The sequence below is a fragment of the Dendropsophus ebraccatus genome, chromosome 12 (genome assembly GCF_027789765.1).
Source record: "Dendropsophus ebraccatus isolate aDenEbr1 chromosome 12, aDenEbr1.pat, whole genome shotgun sequence".
Lineage (NCBI taxonomy): Eukaryota > Metazoa > Chordata > Amphibia > Anura > Hylidae > Dendropsophus > Dendropsophus ebraccatus.
The window spans coordinates 60566730-60585389 of record NC_091465.1 but is presented as its reverse complement, the minus strand read 5'-3'; the positions used below and the strand labels follow the sequence as shown (position 1 = coordinate 60585389).

Here is an 18660-nt window from a genome sequence, read left to right as displayed (position 1 = left end):
ACTATTGTCATTCTGGTGATCACACAATTTTTGAAGCATACTGCACTTGTCACTTTAGTTTTACCTATGGTTTTGATTGCACATTAGATTTTAGTTTGTTTTTTTAAGTTTCACTACACACTCTCTCATTCAACCATCCTTACTAGCTTCACATGGATATGGGCGATTTTCCCATCTCCAAGATGGCCGTCGGGTGTTGCGCGTCGGTGTGCGCATGCGCCGACGGACGCTGTGTTCCTGACACTCCCGCCCCCAATGATGGCGCCATGACGCCTGATCTGTGGGCGGAGACTAGAAGGAACATGGCGTCCGGGGGGCTCACCATGCGTTCATGGACGCGCCGGTAAGTTAACACCGGACACTTTACATAATTGGCCACCAGACGTATATCCCCCTTATAAGGCACCATACACTCCTCCAATCCATCGCTCCTGGTAAAAGCAGCGGCGAAACGCGTTGGGGTGTGGAGTGGAGGAGTCAGGATATTCAGATTGGGTGAGTGATTTATCCCGGCATATTGCTTTGAGTATGATCTCAGTGGATTATTAACCCTGCAGCTTGGCTTTGGTATACATTGGTATAGGGATATAGGTGCATGCATTAGTGCATCCTTACAGGGATATGACACATATAGTCTGAATTGGGATTTATGTGCAATAAATTGTATGCTGCTATATATAGTGTGTGCAATATACATCTGCTGCTATTTGGGGTTGTTGCAATACATAGGGATCTATCCATAACCATTTAGTGCAATAATAGATATTACCATATGAGCATTGTTGTAGCCATTTGGCTAGTGTGTGATACATTATGACATTTTTGTGAACAATCATGTATAATTTTTGTCCTGACTCCTCCTGTTTTTAAACTGTCTGTGTGGATTTATGTTTTTTATGGGATTACGGGTTGTTGTTTTTTCAATAAAATTTATTTGGATTTATAAAGAGTATTTTTGTGGATTTGAATTTTTTATGGGGTTATTATAGGTTTAATAACATATGGTATAGTAGTTTACCTGAGCATAGGTCGTATAACAGAATCCAAAGAGATCTTGATGTCTAATTCATACGCACATGAGAATTCCACATTGATAGTTCGGTCCCGTGTAATTATGTTACCAGTGTTGTTTGCACTCTCTATCCAGACAGTATTCTTGTACATGATATGGGTTCCATTAGACTGTAAGGTAATATATAACAAATACAATACTACTTGGTAACACTAAGTCCAACAAAGGCCTTTAGTTTCCTAAAAGCCTAAAAAGCATTAGCAGCATAGAAGGCATAATAAAGGTGTAGAGAGCAATTCAAACTAGGGATAAAGCCCTGAGTTTATTCCCCTTACTTACTGAGCTGTCTTCTGGAGCTAATTTTTCAAAGTGAAAGAACAGGAGGGGGGGGGCAGATATTTGATAGCAGGAGAAGGAGGCATTTTTGTCTAATAAGATATAATACATAATTTCTTATATTTTCTTGTACTATAGATCTATGCAAAGTGTTTTGAAACAGAAGTGGCTATTTGAAGCAAATCCAAGGGACCAAATCATGTTTATGTGTTTATGTAAAAAAGATAAGTATTCCTATACCTGCACAATATTTCCACAGTTGCCTTTGGTGTTATTTATTTGAAAAGATATGAAATCCTCTCCCTCAATGCCAGGGCAGTGTCTGTCATTAATCCGTACGCCTTCCCGCTCAAAACCAAGCTGAAAAAGTTTGCATTTTGATATCGATACTTCCATTTGAGCGGCCTTACAGGTGACTTCGGCATCGATGATGTCATGGGTATCTAGAAAAGCACATAGAAAGTTAAACACACACATTTATATATATCATTTCATTTCATGAATTTGGTGTAGTGTTAATTACTTTTTAGGTTACCACTTGAAAGGTCTTTTTGTAGCAGTGTATGGCACGGTCGCCCAGTCACTCAAACTTACAAGAGAAATACTGAACACCTCAGCACCCAGAACACCCTTTGGTTGGAGATATACAGTAACAGCGCTTAAAGGGTACCTATCAATAAATAAACTTCTGACATATCATAAAGACACGTCAGAAGTTGTATAGGTTGGGGTCCAGGTGTTGAGACTCCTGCCGATCGATAGAATGAAGTAGCGGTGGTTGGAATTATAATGGAGCCCTATGGAATTTACGGTACATTGATTACCGGAAGTTCCATAGGGCTCCATTATAATTCTGTCAACTGCTACTTTAGCAGTAAGGCAGAGAGGTAGGCTGGTAGGCTGTTAGGCTACTGGCCACTATACGTGGATATTGTTTCATCCCCATGTGGCAGCTGCAATGTGTGAGTGCCCCCTATAGAGCTAGCTATGTAAACAGGTTAAATGCCCATACCATTTCCATAGACTGGTGGGTCCATGCAGCCACAAAGCTCTCCTCCATTGTCCACTTCACAGCTTCTGTTGGGGCAGTCTGCACCTACACAGGGGTCTTCAATCACTCCTGCTACAATTGAAAACATGAAAGAGACAATGTTAGTCTATTGAAAAAATAGTGCTGTACTATATTTTAGTTGTTATATACAGAATCAGTAGTAGTTTTCAACGAGAGCAGCCTATTAACTCATCTCCCAGGTGGTCACCATGTCCCTGTGGCCCATTGAAAAAGATAACACCATACACTTCCTAAATCTTACACCAGGGAGTCTCTGGGATTAAATAAAAACACATAGCAATTTCTCTTTGCAATTGTTATTAATCCAATGATTTTCATAGAAATATGAGACATTGAATACAGATACTTCATCCAAGAACTCATGTCCACAAACAATTTGTAGGACTAGGAAATCTTCACTTATCACCAGAGCTGAGATGTCGTGAAGCAATATTCTTGACGTGCATTCCCCCGACTTCTATATTGCTTTAGGTAGGGGTAGTAAACTTGGATCGGCACTTTCACTTATACTTACTCCTATATTGCTCTAGGTAACGTTAGTATACTTGGATACCACTATTGGCACTTTCACAAAAAAAAAAACTCTGTACAAGAATTCACACATCTTAAGGCCTTATGCACACGTCCCCTAATTTACGGATCCGTATTTACAGATCCGAGTTAGTGCACATTGATGTCTATTGGGCTATTCACACTATCAATCAGTAGCAGAAATGGATGTAAATCTATCCTGAAAAAAAAAAAAAAAAAAAAGGACATGTCCTAGTGCGGACCCATTTTTTTTTTGCGGATCCTCTCATTGAAATCAATTGATTACGTATTGTTTACGGACTGTAACATGTTGGCATCCGTATTTCCGCAAAAAAATACGGATGAAGTGCATTGAAAAGCAATGAGTAGTAAAAAAATGAAATTACGGAAATACGGATGGAATACGGATGTCCAATCCGTAATTTCTCACGGTTGTTTCAGGACCAGAAAAAAAATACTGAACGTGTGCATAAGGCCTTATTCTTGCATATACATAAAACAGAGCAGTCTGAAGGCCCTAGCACACAGAGCAATTATCTTTCAAAACCCGCTAAATTGATAGATTGTTAGCGATAATCTTTAGGTGAAATAGGTGTAAACATGCGAATGAAGAACACAAAATCGTTATAGTCTCGTTCATCATGATCTTTCAGCGAGTTGAAAAAAATTGTTGGTCTTTGAATAATAATTCGCTAAACTGTTTGTGTAATAATTTTTTTGGTTCATAAAAAAACATGATCAACCATTTTTCTTTCGCAAGAACAATTAGGTGGACGTGTAACGGCCGCAAAAATGATCTTACAGTACAGCAATCGTTACATGTAGTAACGTGTAAATCGTTCGCTATAAAATCGCTAGTTATCGCTAGTGATCGATCATTACTATGAATCTTTAAATGACAATCGCTTGGTGTAATAGGGGCTTTATGCACACTTCAAAAACACTCTGTCAAGTAGGCCTATGACAAATAAGCAAATCCACAAATATCTAAACCTCATCCTGTCCTCAAAAAGGTGCCCATAATACATCACTCTATCGTTGTGTCTGTCCGGCTTTGCCTAGACAGTTGACTGATCCTATTGAAATAGAAAGCTTACAGCCAATCTGTATATATATATATGCCTGTGCATAACTAATAAGGTACATCCATTTTAAGTATTACTCATGTATAGAACGACACCGGTTATCGGGTACGGCGTCTTTCTATTCATGGGTACCGGGCCGGGGGTGAAGCACCGCAGAAGGGCAGGCCTCCCCTGTGGGAGGAAACCCCCGCCCCTCTATGACGCGGCTCCAATTATTCTAATTCTTATGATTCTAAAGGACCGCGACACCGGCACCATTCTATACATGGGTAATACTTAAAGCAAATGTACCTGATGGTACATTTCACTTTAAAATATTTATTACTGCTGCCCAGAATAGGGTGTCCATGCTTATTGGCTATTCCAGGATTTTCTCCTGTTCTTCATCAGCATCCTTCATCAATTATTGTTTCCCAGTATATCAGACTTTTAAGGCTAATTTCACACATTTCATAAATGTTGCATCATTGAACCAAGATTAAAATCCTGGATGACAGCCATTGCAATACACAGATATTAATGCAAATAGCATTTAAATATGTGACTTGCCACAAATAATATGAGATATGAAAGGCATTTCCAACTGGCATAGAAACATAACTGGCAATATCCCTCAGACTTACAGCAATTCTCCTTCTCAATCCACTCTGTACTTAGAATTCCGAATGATCTGCAAGCTTCTCCATAGGCAGCTAATGAACCACATAGCTGAATCTTCTTATTATTGTAGCATCCATCCAGAAAACAAGATTCATAAAAAGGAACTGGATCCAGCAGACCATAACATGGCTGGAAGAAGCCTTTCATGTCGGTCAGTTTGAGGCAGTATCCATCACTTTGAAGCTTCTGGATTTGGACATTGTCACAAGTAGAGGCATACTGAGAGTACTGAAGCTCATTGCAGCTGAAAAACAATGTATCTCCATTAACAATGCTTACTACGGCAATGATTTTTTACGTTTGTGATTGTTGTGTTTGCGTGCTATAATGCAGTGATTTTCAACCTTTTTTGAGCCACGGCAAACTTTTTATACTTAAAAAATCCCGGGGCACACCACCAACCAAAATGGCACAAAATGACACTAAAACAGTACATATTATACATATACAGTAGTTAATAATATAGATTCTAAATGTATTTATACTCACTCAGTGTGAAACCTGGGCCTTTTTTCTTCTCCCCCCTGTGCTTCTCTCGACCATACTTCTCCCCCCTACTTCTCTCCTGTGCTTCTCTCCACTATACTTCTCCCCCCTGCTTCTCTCCTGTGCTTCTCTCCCCCCTGCTTTTCTCCTGTGCTTCTCTCCCCCTGCTTCTCTCCTGTGCTTCTCTCCCCCATGCTTCTCTCCCCCCTGCTTCTCTCCACCATACTTCTCTCCCCCCTGCTTCTCTCCTGTGCTTCTCTCCCCAATGCTTCTCTCCTGTGCTTCTCTCCACCAAACTTCTCTCCCCCCTGCTCCTCTCCGCTGTTTCTCTCCCCCATCCCCATGTTTCTCTCCCCCCTGCTTCTCCCCCGTGCTTCTCTCCCCCCTGCTTCTCTCCTGTGCTTCTCTCCCCCCTGCTTCTCTCCTGTGCTTCTCTCCCCCATGCTTCTCTCCTGTGCTTCTCTCCCCCCTGCTTCTCTCCTGTGCTTCTCTCCACCATACTTCTCTCCCCCCTGCTTCTCTCCCCCTTGCTTCTCTCCTGTGCTTCTCTTCACCAAACTTCTCTCCCCCCTGCTTCTCTCCACTGTTTCTCTCCCCCATCCCCATGTTTCTCTCCCCCCTGCTTCTCTCCCCTGTTTCTTCCCCATCCCCAGGTTTCTCTCCCCCATTGTTTTCTCCTGTTTCACAGGGGCACCATAGTTTGGGGAACTTTCCCCGCGGCACACCCGACCATGTGTCGCGGCACACTGGTTGAAAATCACTGCTATAATGTATAGGATATAGTAAAATAATTTATTGCAGTATTATTCTAGCGTCATCAGGGCTGGATATACCTATAGTTACGGTAGAAAAGAGCCTATAGTCAGACTCAGGGAAAATGTGCACATAAAACACATCTAAGCATTGTTTAGTAATACGTGAGTGATGTGGATATATGTTACTTATAGTCTTACGCTGTTATTAGAATAAAAGGACAACCAGGGGAAGAGGAAGGATAGACACTTTGGATTCTCCCTTTCAATAGGCTATTAAGGTTATCCGGGATAGACCATCAATAGGGATTTGACTCTTCGCACCCGAACATCTGTCTGTTTTGAGTCACTAAAGCTGAGGGCTGCACTCTCTTCATTGTGATTATACTAGAACAGTCTATACTTCCTTCATTACAGCTATGTCCTATTCAAGCCTAATGTGGAAGATATTGTGTGTATACAGGCTATTGAGATTAGGGACAACCAAAGGTTGGATGGTGCCTTGTAGAACACCTTCCTCATATAGAGTACTACAAGGTTAGGGAACCTTGGCTCTCCAGCTGTTGCAAAACAACAACTCGCTAAAGCTTTGGCTGTCCAGGCATGATGGAAGTTGTAGTTTTGCAATAACAGCTGGAGAGCCAAGGTTCCCTACCCCTTGTGTACCATATAGTACCCAAGCAATAATACAGTGTGCAAATAAAAGTTACGCTACCAGTTTCCTAAATAAAACTCAGTTGCTGAATCAATAAACTAGAGAATAAAGCCACATTCTCTTCGGTAGTCATTTCTTTAGATTTAGACACTTGGTATGGGATTGGAATTGCTCTCTCCAGTAATTTTAGGAGCACTGTACCGGTGTTGTATGGTTGTATACACCTATGACCAGCCCTGTACGGGATTTGGATAAAGTGCTGCACAATGGCTATAAATGGGTAAACTCTTCTTTCTTGAAGCTTAGGAGTCTACTTAAGGTGGACATAATCCTGAGCAATTTATTCAGTCTAAGCATAAAAATATGATCTGGTTGTGTTGCACTTACTCTGCGGTCGGCCATATGCAGTAAATACTTCTAAAATGCTATTGTTAACCTGCGTTTTTTTTTGTTTGTTTTTTTTTTTTAAATACTGGCCAGTTTTAGCTTTATAGCAATTATTGTGTAATTGCTAAAAACAAGGAACTATTAAAAATATAGGTTAACAGTAGCATTTTAGAATCACTGCATATGGCCAACCGCATAACACAACCACATTGCAGCACAAGTGTATTGTTTGTTTTTACTATAAGGTCAGTGTCAAACGGGTGTAATATGAATGCATTTTCCATCCATATTACCATTACAAGACCCAACCCGACCACATTTCTTATTACCCTGTTGACCCGGCAGCTCTCAGACTGGAGGTTGGGCCTGGGCTTGCTGCCATATTATTAATAGACTTGACTTTAAATCTATAATACCAGGCCAAAGAGTTTGAAGCAGTAACTGAGCCAACCCCATTTCTGCTATGTGCAATGCAAACAACTCTGCCACATGGTATATGTCCTTATCAGAGAACCAACCTTTTTTGCATGCCATTTGTTTTCCAGCTTTGCGCCAGCACTACGCTGCTTACTACAGGCTTCCCTCTTAAAGTAACATAATCATCGGTTAGGTCTCCATTAAAGTTGCCACAAAGGCCGCAGACTTTGTTCTGAAGTCTCTCACTGATGGAGATTTTGATGATGTTAAATCCATTGTAGTGAATCTGAATGTCAGGGCTTGTGTCAATCACCAAGAAGCCCTCCATGCTGTATATTTTAGTGGACAGTCCAGTAACAAATGGGACGGTCACCTGTGTTCCATTCACCTATAATATTACCAAAAGATTACAAGAATTTTAAATGTCATTCATTATAAAAAGTATATTTCATAAATTATTGTGGAAATAAGACTTATCCATAGTGAACATTAAACATGTGAAAACTATCAATGTATATTTTTTGCTGAGATGTGAAAGCAGTGACTTGTTTATTAACTATCCCCCTCTAATGGCTATGTTCACACAAAACATCAAAAATAGAGAAAAGGCGGACACTTTTGATATTTAAAATAACGTCAGTTTTTGCCGCGATTCAACTCAATGTAATGGCAATGCATTGAACACAATGCAAAGACGGACCTCCAATGCACATAATGTATTGAATAACGGACGTTTTTACCGCGGACGTCAAAATAATAAACATGATCATTATTTTCGGATGTCTTTTGCAAACAGCGGACGTTTTTTATTAGTTGTTAACAGTTTTTCTTTTCCCACTGTTCATTCTTTGTTTATACTATTAAATTCAATGGACTTTTCAGTTAAGCCGCACCCAAAGTCCAATTAGTAACCCAAACTAGAATAATGTACGGGAAGGCTAGGCAGCTAAATGACTTAGACTTAAAATAACGGACGTCATTTTTAATGGAGCTTAAAAGATATTGTTTTGAAGATCCAAATAAAAGGGTTTGTTCCAGCTCACATTGTTGAGATTGCTGGGGTCCCTACTATGGTAATAAACTTATCTCTTTAACTTAATGGTAACATAATTCCTTTAAGAAAACACAATGATTTATCAATAGGTGTAAAATAGACTTTGGTGTAAACGCCCATAGAAACCAATCACAGCTCAGGTTTCAGCTTTGGTAAAAGTTAAAGCGTAACCGTCACAAAAAATGACCTTTGTCATGTCTTCAGACATGTCTAAAGTTATTGATCAGAGCCGGTCTCACTGCTAATACCTGCTGTGATCAAGAGATAAAGCAGGGGAAAAATTATGGCAGCACGATGCAATCCCCAGCCAGCAGCACAGTCCATAAAAATTTCCAATTTCTATGGGAAATTTAGGCATTTTAAACCACCGATCGGGCAGAGGATCGCGCTGCCGCAATCTTTCCCAGGCTTTATCTCTTGATAAGAGCGGGTGTCAGCATTAAAACCAGCTCTGATCAATAACAATAAAAAGCGACTCTGTACCCACAATCTGACACCTATCCCCCCCCCCCCCCGCCAAACCACTTGTACCTTTGGATAGCTGCTTTAAATCCAAGATCTGTCCTGCGGTCCATTTGGCAGGTAAAGCAGTTATTGTCCTAAAAAACAACTTTTAAACGTGCAGCCCTGTGCCCAACGGCCGTGGCCTAGATTGTGTATGCATTAGGCTGGCACAATCTCTCTGATCCTCCTCCTCCCTGCCCTTCTCATCATTAGGAATGCTCCAGGCAGATCGTTAAGGCACCTGTGCAATGTTCAGACGGGAGAAAATGTTCTGGGGCATTCCTAATGATGAAGAGGGTGGGAAGGAGGGACGGAGGGGTGGTGCAAAGTTAGGGCACAGATATTGTAGGCCACGGCAGTTGGGCACGGGGCTGCCAGTTTAAAAGTTGTTTTTTAGGACAATAACTGCATCACCTGCCGAACAGACCCCAGGACAGATCTTGGATTAAAAGAAGCTATGCGAAGGTACAAGTGGTTTGAGGGGGACAGATTGTGGGTACAGAGTCACCTTAAGGTGTAATTGGTTGCTATGGGCAGATTACACCTGTTGCATGTATAGAACAGGCTCAGGAGCTTGGTGCCACCTGTTTACTACACTTCCCATTCCATCAGTCTACTCTGATCCTGACTTTTCAACCCACTTGATGCACCAAGACTTCTAGGCAGACAGAGAGAGGGAGGCCTCTTGTCATCATGGACTGCACCCCTCCCCACCTAGTACAGTATCTATTCGTAGAGTGCCGATCGCTTGTAATTGCACCTAGGGGTCTGTTTAAAACTTCCCAAAGTGTAATAGGAGATTGGCACAATGACAGAACATTGAATTACATAAATATTGTAGTGCCGTGTAGCATGTTGTGTACTGGTATATAGTATTTTTTAGGCTGCAGTTCTTCTATACAGACATGTAGCTAGATTGTCCTGGGTCCCAGTGCAAATAACTACCACATACCATTTAAACTATGTGCACACACAGTAAAATAATACAAAAATACGGATGTAATTTTGAGAAAACTGCAATTTTTGGGGGGCAAAATCAGGTGGTCATAATTAATTCCGGAGGTTATTCTGTACTGTGTGCATGCAGCATATTTTTACCTCTAAATTATGGCCATATTTTGTTATTATTTCACTGTGTAAACATAGTCTTATAATACAAGTGTCTTTTGCTGGGTGCAACGGCTACATCTGCAATGCCTATAGCTGCCCTCTGCTTCCATGTGCAGCACAACATTGTCACTCCAAATGAAGGTCTCCTAGATGGTGCGGATAGGATACAATATATGCTGCCATGTTTACATACCCCAATTATGGGCAGTTTCCTATATCACTGTATTATGTAAAGAAGCGAATACTGTTACCTTCTACAAATCATAAAAAATGCATAGCGGGCCATTTGTTCCATTTATCTCTACAAGACATTCTACATTTTCAATGTGAAAGAGCAATTAGTGAAATAACTAAAATGTATCCAGGAATGACAATGTCTTGTGTTTGCAAGGACAGTTGAATGGCTTTCAGCTATTTATGAGGAGAGTCGTCCAACTCTAGACAATGGCATAGTATAGTGTTTATCCACTCTATTCTCTGAAATTGGCAGCAGTCTGTGTGTGAATTCCAGTCCACAGGCCTGGCTATGGATCCTCTATGGGTTTAGCATTTGGACTTCAAAAGGGCCCGAGGATTTTCACTTTTTTTTCTTGCCTGTTCATTATTCTGACACTTATCCTTTGTGATTAGAATCTGTCATTTAATAGTGCAGAAAGCCTTTCTCTAGGACACCCAGCTTTTCTTTTCCATCACAATTCTAGCTAGGTCAGGATCCAGTGGAGATGTTGAAATAATTACTGTATGGTTTAGGTGCAGGAAATCAGATTTATTCTGCTTCATGGTATTAATATTGGTAACTATGACCAGGAATTTTTAAAAATATTTTTATTAATATTTTTTTATATTTATTTATTTTTTATATTTTTTGTTAAATATTTTTGTATTGTGGTCACCAATCACCAGATGAGCAGAGGAAGTACTTGGCTAAGTGCCTCTTTCCCCATCTCACCTCTTCAGGCAAAAGATGGTCCCAGGTACAAATTTCATAGGGGTGCAAAACTTTGCTTCGTCGAGGTGCTACCAACCCAGGCTATGCATTTGCAGAAAGCCTATAGAACTTATTTTATGAAGCAGGCAAAAAGACACAAGTCGGGAACAGAGCCAGTACTAGCAGAACTATACAGTAGAAGCTCAGTTTTGGCATACCTCTACTGACCTTTACAGCTTCCATTACTAATGAAAATGAACACTTTGCTACAGTGATTGTTGTAAATAATCTGTTGGATTAAAGGGCTCTGAGCATTCCGGCCTTAGGGCCCTATTACACCAACAGATTATCTGACAGATTTTTTTAAGCCAAAGCCAGGAATGCATTTGAAAAGAGGAGAAATCTCAGTCTTTTCTTTATTAACTGTTCTCTGTTTATATTCCATTCCTGGCTTTGGCTCAGATAAATCTGTCAGATAATCTTTTGGTGTAATAGGGCCCTTAGGTCTACTTGGATTGTACTAGAAGCCGTATGAAGTACTGCTGCCTATGGCAATCCTGTTAAATTGTGCCCATAGTGGGCTTTTATTTATTAACATGAACATTGAACCAACTTGCTGACAGTTTAGTCCTTACTGTCAATTATCTGATTTATTCTAATGCTAGAATATCCTGGTTGGCAGAGGCCCACCTGTAGCCCCCTAACAATCTGGGGAACAAGTAAAGACCCTTTACCCAGGCCTATTATCATTTGAATGAGAGTTTATCAAAAATCTCTTTAGGAATTCTAGTTTCTAAAAACTGGCCCAGAGTGGCAAAGAGGCCTGTTAACACTTGTACATTAAATGGGCGCATCTCTTGTTCAAGCAACAAAATCATTGTTATCATTGTAGAAAAATATTCCATATAACGTGCCATTTAAGGGCCCGTTCACACTACAAAATCGTAGGCAGGATTCTGCATCAGGTCCGCGTGAAGGATTCTGCACTGAATTTAGGCGGCAAATCCTGCCTTCTATCTTTTTGAATGGGAGGGCTTGCGCGCCTCCACTCTCCGCGCCTAGCTGCTTAAAGAATTAATCCATGAGCCCTCCCATTCAAAAAGGTAGAAGGGAAGATTCGGCGCAGTCTGTGCAGAGGGGTTCCACACAGAATGTTCGGGCGCAGATTCCGTAGTGTGAATTGGGCCTTATGACTGAAATGTCTTATCTTCGCATGCTTAGCAAAATTGTGAAAGGCGTTCATTCGATTTCACAGACATTGTCCACACAGTTGAAAATGGGAATAGCCTTATAACTATACAGATTTACATTTTGCCCTATAGGCAACAAATTTTTCCTCCATTTCTGTAATACAGACTTTAAAACTTACATTGTTTGTTTCGATAGTAGACTTACATGTGAGTAGGTTTATAGAGTGCTAAGTTAAAAATAGTAAATGTCCATTGCTTCATCCTGAGGATCAGTGAATAGAGATGAGCACAACATGAGCATGCTTAATGCTGCGTTTACATGGAACGATAATTCGGCCAATGGTACGATTAACGATTTCAAAGTAGCAATTTTTTTTATAACGATCAGCGTTTAGACGGAACGATATATTATACGGAAAAATCATTTTGCGATCGTTTTGCGATCGCTTAAGCCTATCTCGCACATAGGTTAAAACGGTGAACGACTGTTTACACGGAACGATCTGCAATTTTTTTGCGAAGGACCAGCGACAATTTGAGAACATGTTCAAAAATCTAAATGAACAATTTCTCACTCGTCGCTTATTGTTCGAATTCGAATTTGCACGATAATCATTCCGTGTAAACGCAGCATAAGTCCGATTGTTCAGCATTTTAATACCAGTGGCTGAAGAATTTGGATGCAGCCCTAGGGAGTCTTGGAAAACATGAATACAGCCATAGGCCATGTTCACACAATGCAAGAACAATGTCAATGGTTTGGCACTCAAAAACAATGGCCGTTGTAATGAGTGTCAAACAACAGCCATTGCTGCACTAAAAACTGCATCGATTTCATTGGTCATTGGTTCATTGGGAACCAATGACAGGATACAAGGTAGGTGGAGGTCTATTAAAAATAATTTTAGAGAACTAGGTGCTAAGTTGAAGGGAAGGACCTCCAAGGTGGTATTCTCTGGAATACTGCCTGTGCCATGCGCATCGCAGGAAAGACAGCGGGAGCTTAGGGAGTTAAATGCATGGCTCAAGTCATGGTGTAGAGGAGAAGGGTTTGGGTTTTTAGAGCACTGGGCTGACTTTTCATTGGGGTACAAACTGTTTTCCGCAGATAATTTGCACCTTAATGGAAGGGGGTCCGCTGTGCTGGGGGAGAGAATCCTAGAAGGGGTGGAGGGGTTTTTAAACTAGGGATGTGGAGGGAGGACAATGAAGTATGTAATATAGTGGTGGATAGGTTAGAGAGGGGACAGAACATTGAGGAGGGAGGAGAAGGGTCCTGTGGGGGGAGGATAAGAGCAGTGCATAGGGAGATCCATATGTTGCGGATGAACAGTGAGGATGATTGTAGCCACAGCACAGTAATAAATCCCATTTCTTATAATGAAGCGGTTAAACTCGATGGTAATATAAAGTGTATGGTTACTAATGCCAGAAGTCTAGCCAGCAAGATGGGGGAGCTGGAGGCCTTGGTTCTGGAGGAGTCCATTGATGTGGTTGGTGTGACTGAGACATGGCTGGACTCCTCACATGACTGGGCTGTCAATATTCAGGGATTTACGTTGTTCAGAAGGGACCGGGTGGGCAGAAGGGGAGGAGGAGTATGTCTGTATGTCAGAAATGATATTAAAGTGAGTGTAAAAGATGCCATAGTGGGAGATGACTGTGATGATGTGGAAGCATTATGGGTAGAACTACAGAAGGAGGTAAAGAGTGAAAAAATTATTCTTGGTGTAATCTATAGACCCCCCAACATTACTGAGGAGGTAGATGGCCAGTTGAATAGACAAATAGAGCGGGCTGCCCGGGAGGGAACAGTAGTGATAATGGGGGACCTCAACTACCCAGATATAGATTGGGGTCACGGTTCAGCTAAAACCACAAAGGGGAGGGAATTTCTTAACCTCCTGCAGGATAATTTTCTGGGCCAGTTTGTGGAGGAGCCAACTAGAAGTGATGCCTTGTTGGATCTGGTTATTTCTAACAACGCTGAGCTGGTTGGGGATGTCACTGTCCATGAACACCTGGGTAATAGTGACCACAATATAGTGACTTTTAGCTTAAAGTGTAGAAAAGAAAAGCATGTTGGGAGGGCAAAATCTCTTAATTTTAAAAGGGCCAATTTTCCTGGGTTAAGGGCAGAACTTCAGGGCATAGACTGGGAGCGGCTGCTGTCACATTCGGATACAGCTAATAAATGGGAAATCTTCAAATCCACATTAAATAACTGTACTGCCAAATATATTCCTATGGGTAACAAATATAAACGGTTAAAATCCAATCCCACATGGCTTACAACCGAGGTTAGAAGGGCTATAAATGAGAAAAAAGGGGCATTCAAAAAATATAAATCAGAGGGGTCAGCTGTAGCATTTAAACATTACAAAGAAGTCAACAAAACCTGTAAAAATGTAATAAAAGCAGCAAAAATTCACAATGAAAGGCAGGTAGCTATAGAAAGCAAAAGAAACCCCAAAAAATTCTTCAAATATATTAATGCAAAAAAACCAAGGTCAGAGCATGTAGGACCCCTAAATAATGGCGACGGGGAATTAATAACTGGGGATCAGGAGAAAGCTGAGTTACTTAATGGGTTCTTCAGTTCTGTATATACAAAAGAGGATGGAGCTGTGGTGGGTGGGGCCAGTACTGAGGTGGGTGGGGCCAGTGCTGCTAACACATGTAATGTACTGAACTGGTTTACTATAGATATGGTCCAAGATAAATTAAACAAACTCAATGTAACCAAAGCTCCAGGGCCTGATGGATTGCACCCCAGAGTTCTTAGGGAACTCAGTTCTGTAATTTTTCTACCCTTGTATGAAATATTCCGTGATTCTTTGCTTACTGGTATTGTGCCGAGGGACTGGCGTAAGGCAAATGTAGTGCCGATCTTCAAAAAGGGCTCTCGAACTTCCCCAGGTAACTATAGACCCGTAAGCTTAACGTCCATTGTGGGGAAACTATTTGAGGGGCTTATAAGGGACTACATCCAGGAATATGTAGTGGCTAATAGTATTATAAGTGATAACCAGCATGGTTTTACTAAGGACAGAAGCTGTCAAACCAACCTAATATGTTTCTATGAAGAGGTAAGTAGAAGCCTGGATGGCGGTGCGGCTGTGGATATAGTGTACCTGGATTTTGCAAAAGCGTTTGACACAGTTCCTCATGGACGTCTGATGGGTAAGTTAAAGTCTATTGGTTTGGAAAATTTAATGTGTAACTGGATTGAAAACTGGCTTAATAATCGTACCCAGAGAGTGGTGGTCAATGATTCCTACTCCGAATGGTCCCCGGTAATAAGTGGTGTACCCCAAGGGTCAGTACTGGGCCCTCTTCTGTTTAACTTGTTTATTAATGATATTGAGAATGGAATTAACAGCAATGTTTCTATCTTTGCAGATGACACCAAGCTTTGTAGTACAGTACAGTCTATGGAGGATGTGCAGATGTTACAGGATGACTTAGACACACTGAGTGTTTGGGCGTCCACTTGGCAAATGAGGTTCAATGTGGATAAATGTAAAGTTATGCACCTGGGTACTAATAACCCACATGCATCATATGTCCTAGGGGGAGTTACTCTGGGAGAGTCACTGATAGAGAAGGATCTGGGTGTACTTGTAGATAATAGACTACAGAACAGTACACAATGTCAGTCAGCTGCTTCTAAGGCCAGCAGGATATTGTCATGCATTAAAACAGGCATGGACTCACGGGACAGGGATATAATATTACCGCTTTATAAAGCTTTGGTGCGGCCCCATCTGGAGTATGCCGTCCAGTTTTGGAACCCGATTCATAAAAAGGATGTTCTAGAGCTGGAGAGGGTACAAAGACGGGCAACTAAACTAATAAGGGGAATGGAGCATCTTAGTTATGAGGAGAGATTAAAAGAATTACATTTGTTTAGTCTGGAGAAGAGACGTTTAAGGGGAGATATGATTAACTTATTTAAATATATAAATGGCCCCTACAAGAGATATGGGGAAAAGATGTTCCAGGTAAAACCCCCTCAAAGGACAAGAGGGCACTGCCTCCGCCTGGAGAAAAAAAGGTTCAATCTCCGGAGGCGACAAGCCTTCTTTACCATGAGAACTGTGAATCTGTGGAACAGTCTACCACAGGATCTGGTCACAGCAAAAACAGTAGAGGGCTTCAAAACCGGCCTAGACAAGTTCTTAGAGCAAAATAATATAAATGCATATGTATAGAACCTATCACCCCTCCCCCTTCCCTGTATCCATCCCCTCCTTGGTTGAACTTGATGGACATGTGTCTTTTTTCAACCGTATTAACTATGTAACAACGGCTGGAAATAATTTAGATGGTTTGCGTTGACTTCAATGCAACACATCTTTTTATGACAAGAACGGCCGTTGTTTTATTGTTCTTGTCATAAAAAAATACATTGTGTAAGCATAGCCATAGGCTGTATGCTTGGTTTCCTGCATTCCTTAGGGCTGCATCCAACTTCTTCAGCCACCGGTATTAAAATGCTGAACAATCAGACGCAAGCATGCTCATGTTGCGCTCATCTCTATTGGTGAGGTTAACCTCTCACCTATCACCAGTGTAGAAATAAAGGAGAATAATAGCAATGTGTAAACAACAAATATATGCATTGTGCTGTCTCAGAGGACAATTTATGAATACACAATTGGTGACAAAAATTATTACCTTAACAGTATTTCGGTCATTGATGAGGATTTGTTCTTCATTAATGTAAAAGTAAACCGGCGATATGACAGTCAAGTTGGGTGAAGACCATTTGTCAAAGTTAATAATCAGCTGGAAGGAGATATCTGGGAGTTTTTGGCAAATAGTGGATAGTACAAATGCGCAGTTTGCTGGAAAACGGAGAAATGCCCCATCAAAAGTCCTAAAGACGCCGCCTCCTGCCGCAATACAGTAAGAGCTTTTCTTGCTAAAGCAGCCCCGTACTCCGTTCCTTAGAGCACATTCTTCATCTGACTTGCAATGCCTTGGATCACACTGGATGAGGTTCCTTCCAAAGCAGCGGCAACGTCTAGTACAGTCACTGTTCCAGAATAACTGCTTAGGCTGAGGACATCAGAAAAAAACAGATTAGCTTCCAAAAATTAGTTACATGATTTCCCATATTTCTACATCCAATAGATACAGTAGAAAGATAGTTCAGTATTTATGGTCACTCAATCTTTCATTATAAGGGCCTGTTCACACTGAGCAAAAAAGGTGGAACAGATTCCCTTTAAGGGTATGTTTACACAGTAAAACAGGTGGAATTCAGTGTCGGAGCTCTTTGCCGCGGAATCTCATCTGCCTCAGTGCCACACAGTGTCTCTATGAAAGGGCTTGTGCGCCTCCGCTTCCATTGCTCTCCACTCTCCAATTGACATTGCTCTCCAATTGACATGTCATTTCTTTGAGCGGAGAGCGACGGGAGCAAGGGTCCGTGAGCCATCCCATACAGTCACTGTGTGACACTGAGGCAGACGGGGTTCTGCGGTGAGGAGCTCCGACACTGAATTCCACCTGTTTTGCTCAGTGGAAACATACCCTTAATGGGAATCTGTTCCACCTGTTTTGCTCAGTGTAAAACCCTTAAAGGGAATGTGTCAGCTGTAATTCATGTTACAGTCACAGTATGGCGGTATTGGTCAGGTCTGGTATGGTGGCGTTATCCAGTCACAGTATGGTGGTATTGCTCAGGTCTGGTGTGGCTGTGTTATCCAGTCACAGTATGGTGCTATTGGTCAGGTCTGGTATGGCGGTGTTATCCAGTCACAGTATAGTGATATTGGTCAGGTCTGGTGTGGCGGTGTTATCCAGTCACAGTATGGTGGTATTGCTCAGGTCTGGTGTGGCTGTGTTATCCAGTCAGAGTATGGTGCTATTGGTCAGGTCTGGTTTGGTGGTGTTATCCAGTCACAGTATGGTGGTATTGCTCAGGTCTGGTGTGGCTGTTATCCAGTCAGAGTATGGTGCTATTGGTCAGGTCTGGTTTGGTGGTGTTATCCAGTCACAGTATAGTGATATTGGTCAGGTCTGGTGTGGCGGTGTTATCCAGTCAGAGTATGGTGCTATTGGTCAGGTCTGGTTTGGTGGTGTTATCCAGTCACAGTATAGTGATATTGGTCAGGTCTGGTGTGGCGATGTTATCCAGTCAGAGGATGGTGGTATATTGGTCAGGTCTGGTGAGGTGGTGTTATCCAGTCACAGTATGGTGCAGGCGGCTCTAATCATTAATTCAATGTGGAAATTTGTTTATGTTTTAAGCAGTTAAAAACCATGAAAAACGCGCTTCAGACAAATGTTTCTACATGTAGAGAAATGCATGTGGCCAAAACCACGCTCCCCCAAGGTCTTTAGGTTTAGTGCCTAGTGCAGCAGCAGCTGTTAATACGGCCCTGGGTGTCAGTACATAGGCATAGGAGACAAGTCCATCAGCATCAGTACCTAGAAGTAGCTTCAAACTTTTATTTCACAACAGGCACAT

The 18660-nt window shown here is 41.5% G+C and overlaps 1 protein-coding gene across 1 annotated transcript in view; it reads right to left on the bottom strand.

Moving 5' to 3' along the window:
* The window catches only part of TECTA (tectorin alpha), a 122103-nt gene that overhangs the window by 9099 nt on the left and 94344 nt on the right, over window positions 1-18660 (bottom strand). Inside the window, exons 22-27 of the mRNA XM_069946674.1 lie at window positions 16860-17243; window positions 7495-7781; window positions 4660-4940; window positions 2361-2471; window positions 1589-1791; window positions 1019-1182 (exon numbers count right to left, since the gene is read on the bottom strand). Coding sequence (XP_069802775.1) covers window positions 1019-1182; window positions 1589-1791; window positions 2361-2471; window positions 4660-4940; window positions 7495-7781; window positions 16860-17243 — 1430 coding nt within the window. The remainder of the gene's footprint in view (window positions 1-1018; window positions 1183-1588; window positions 1792-2360; window positions 2472-4659; window positions 4941-7494; window positions 7782-16859; window positions 17244-18660) is intronic.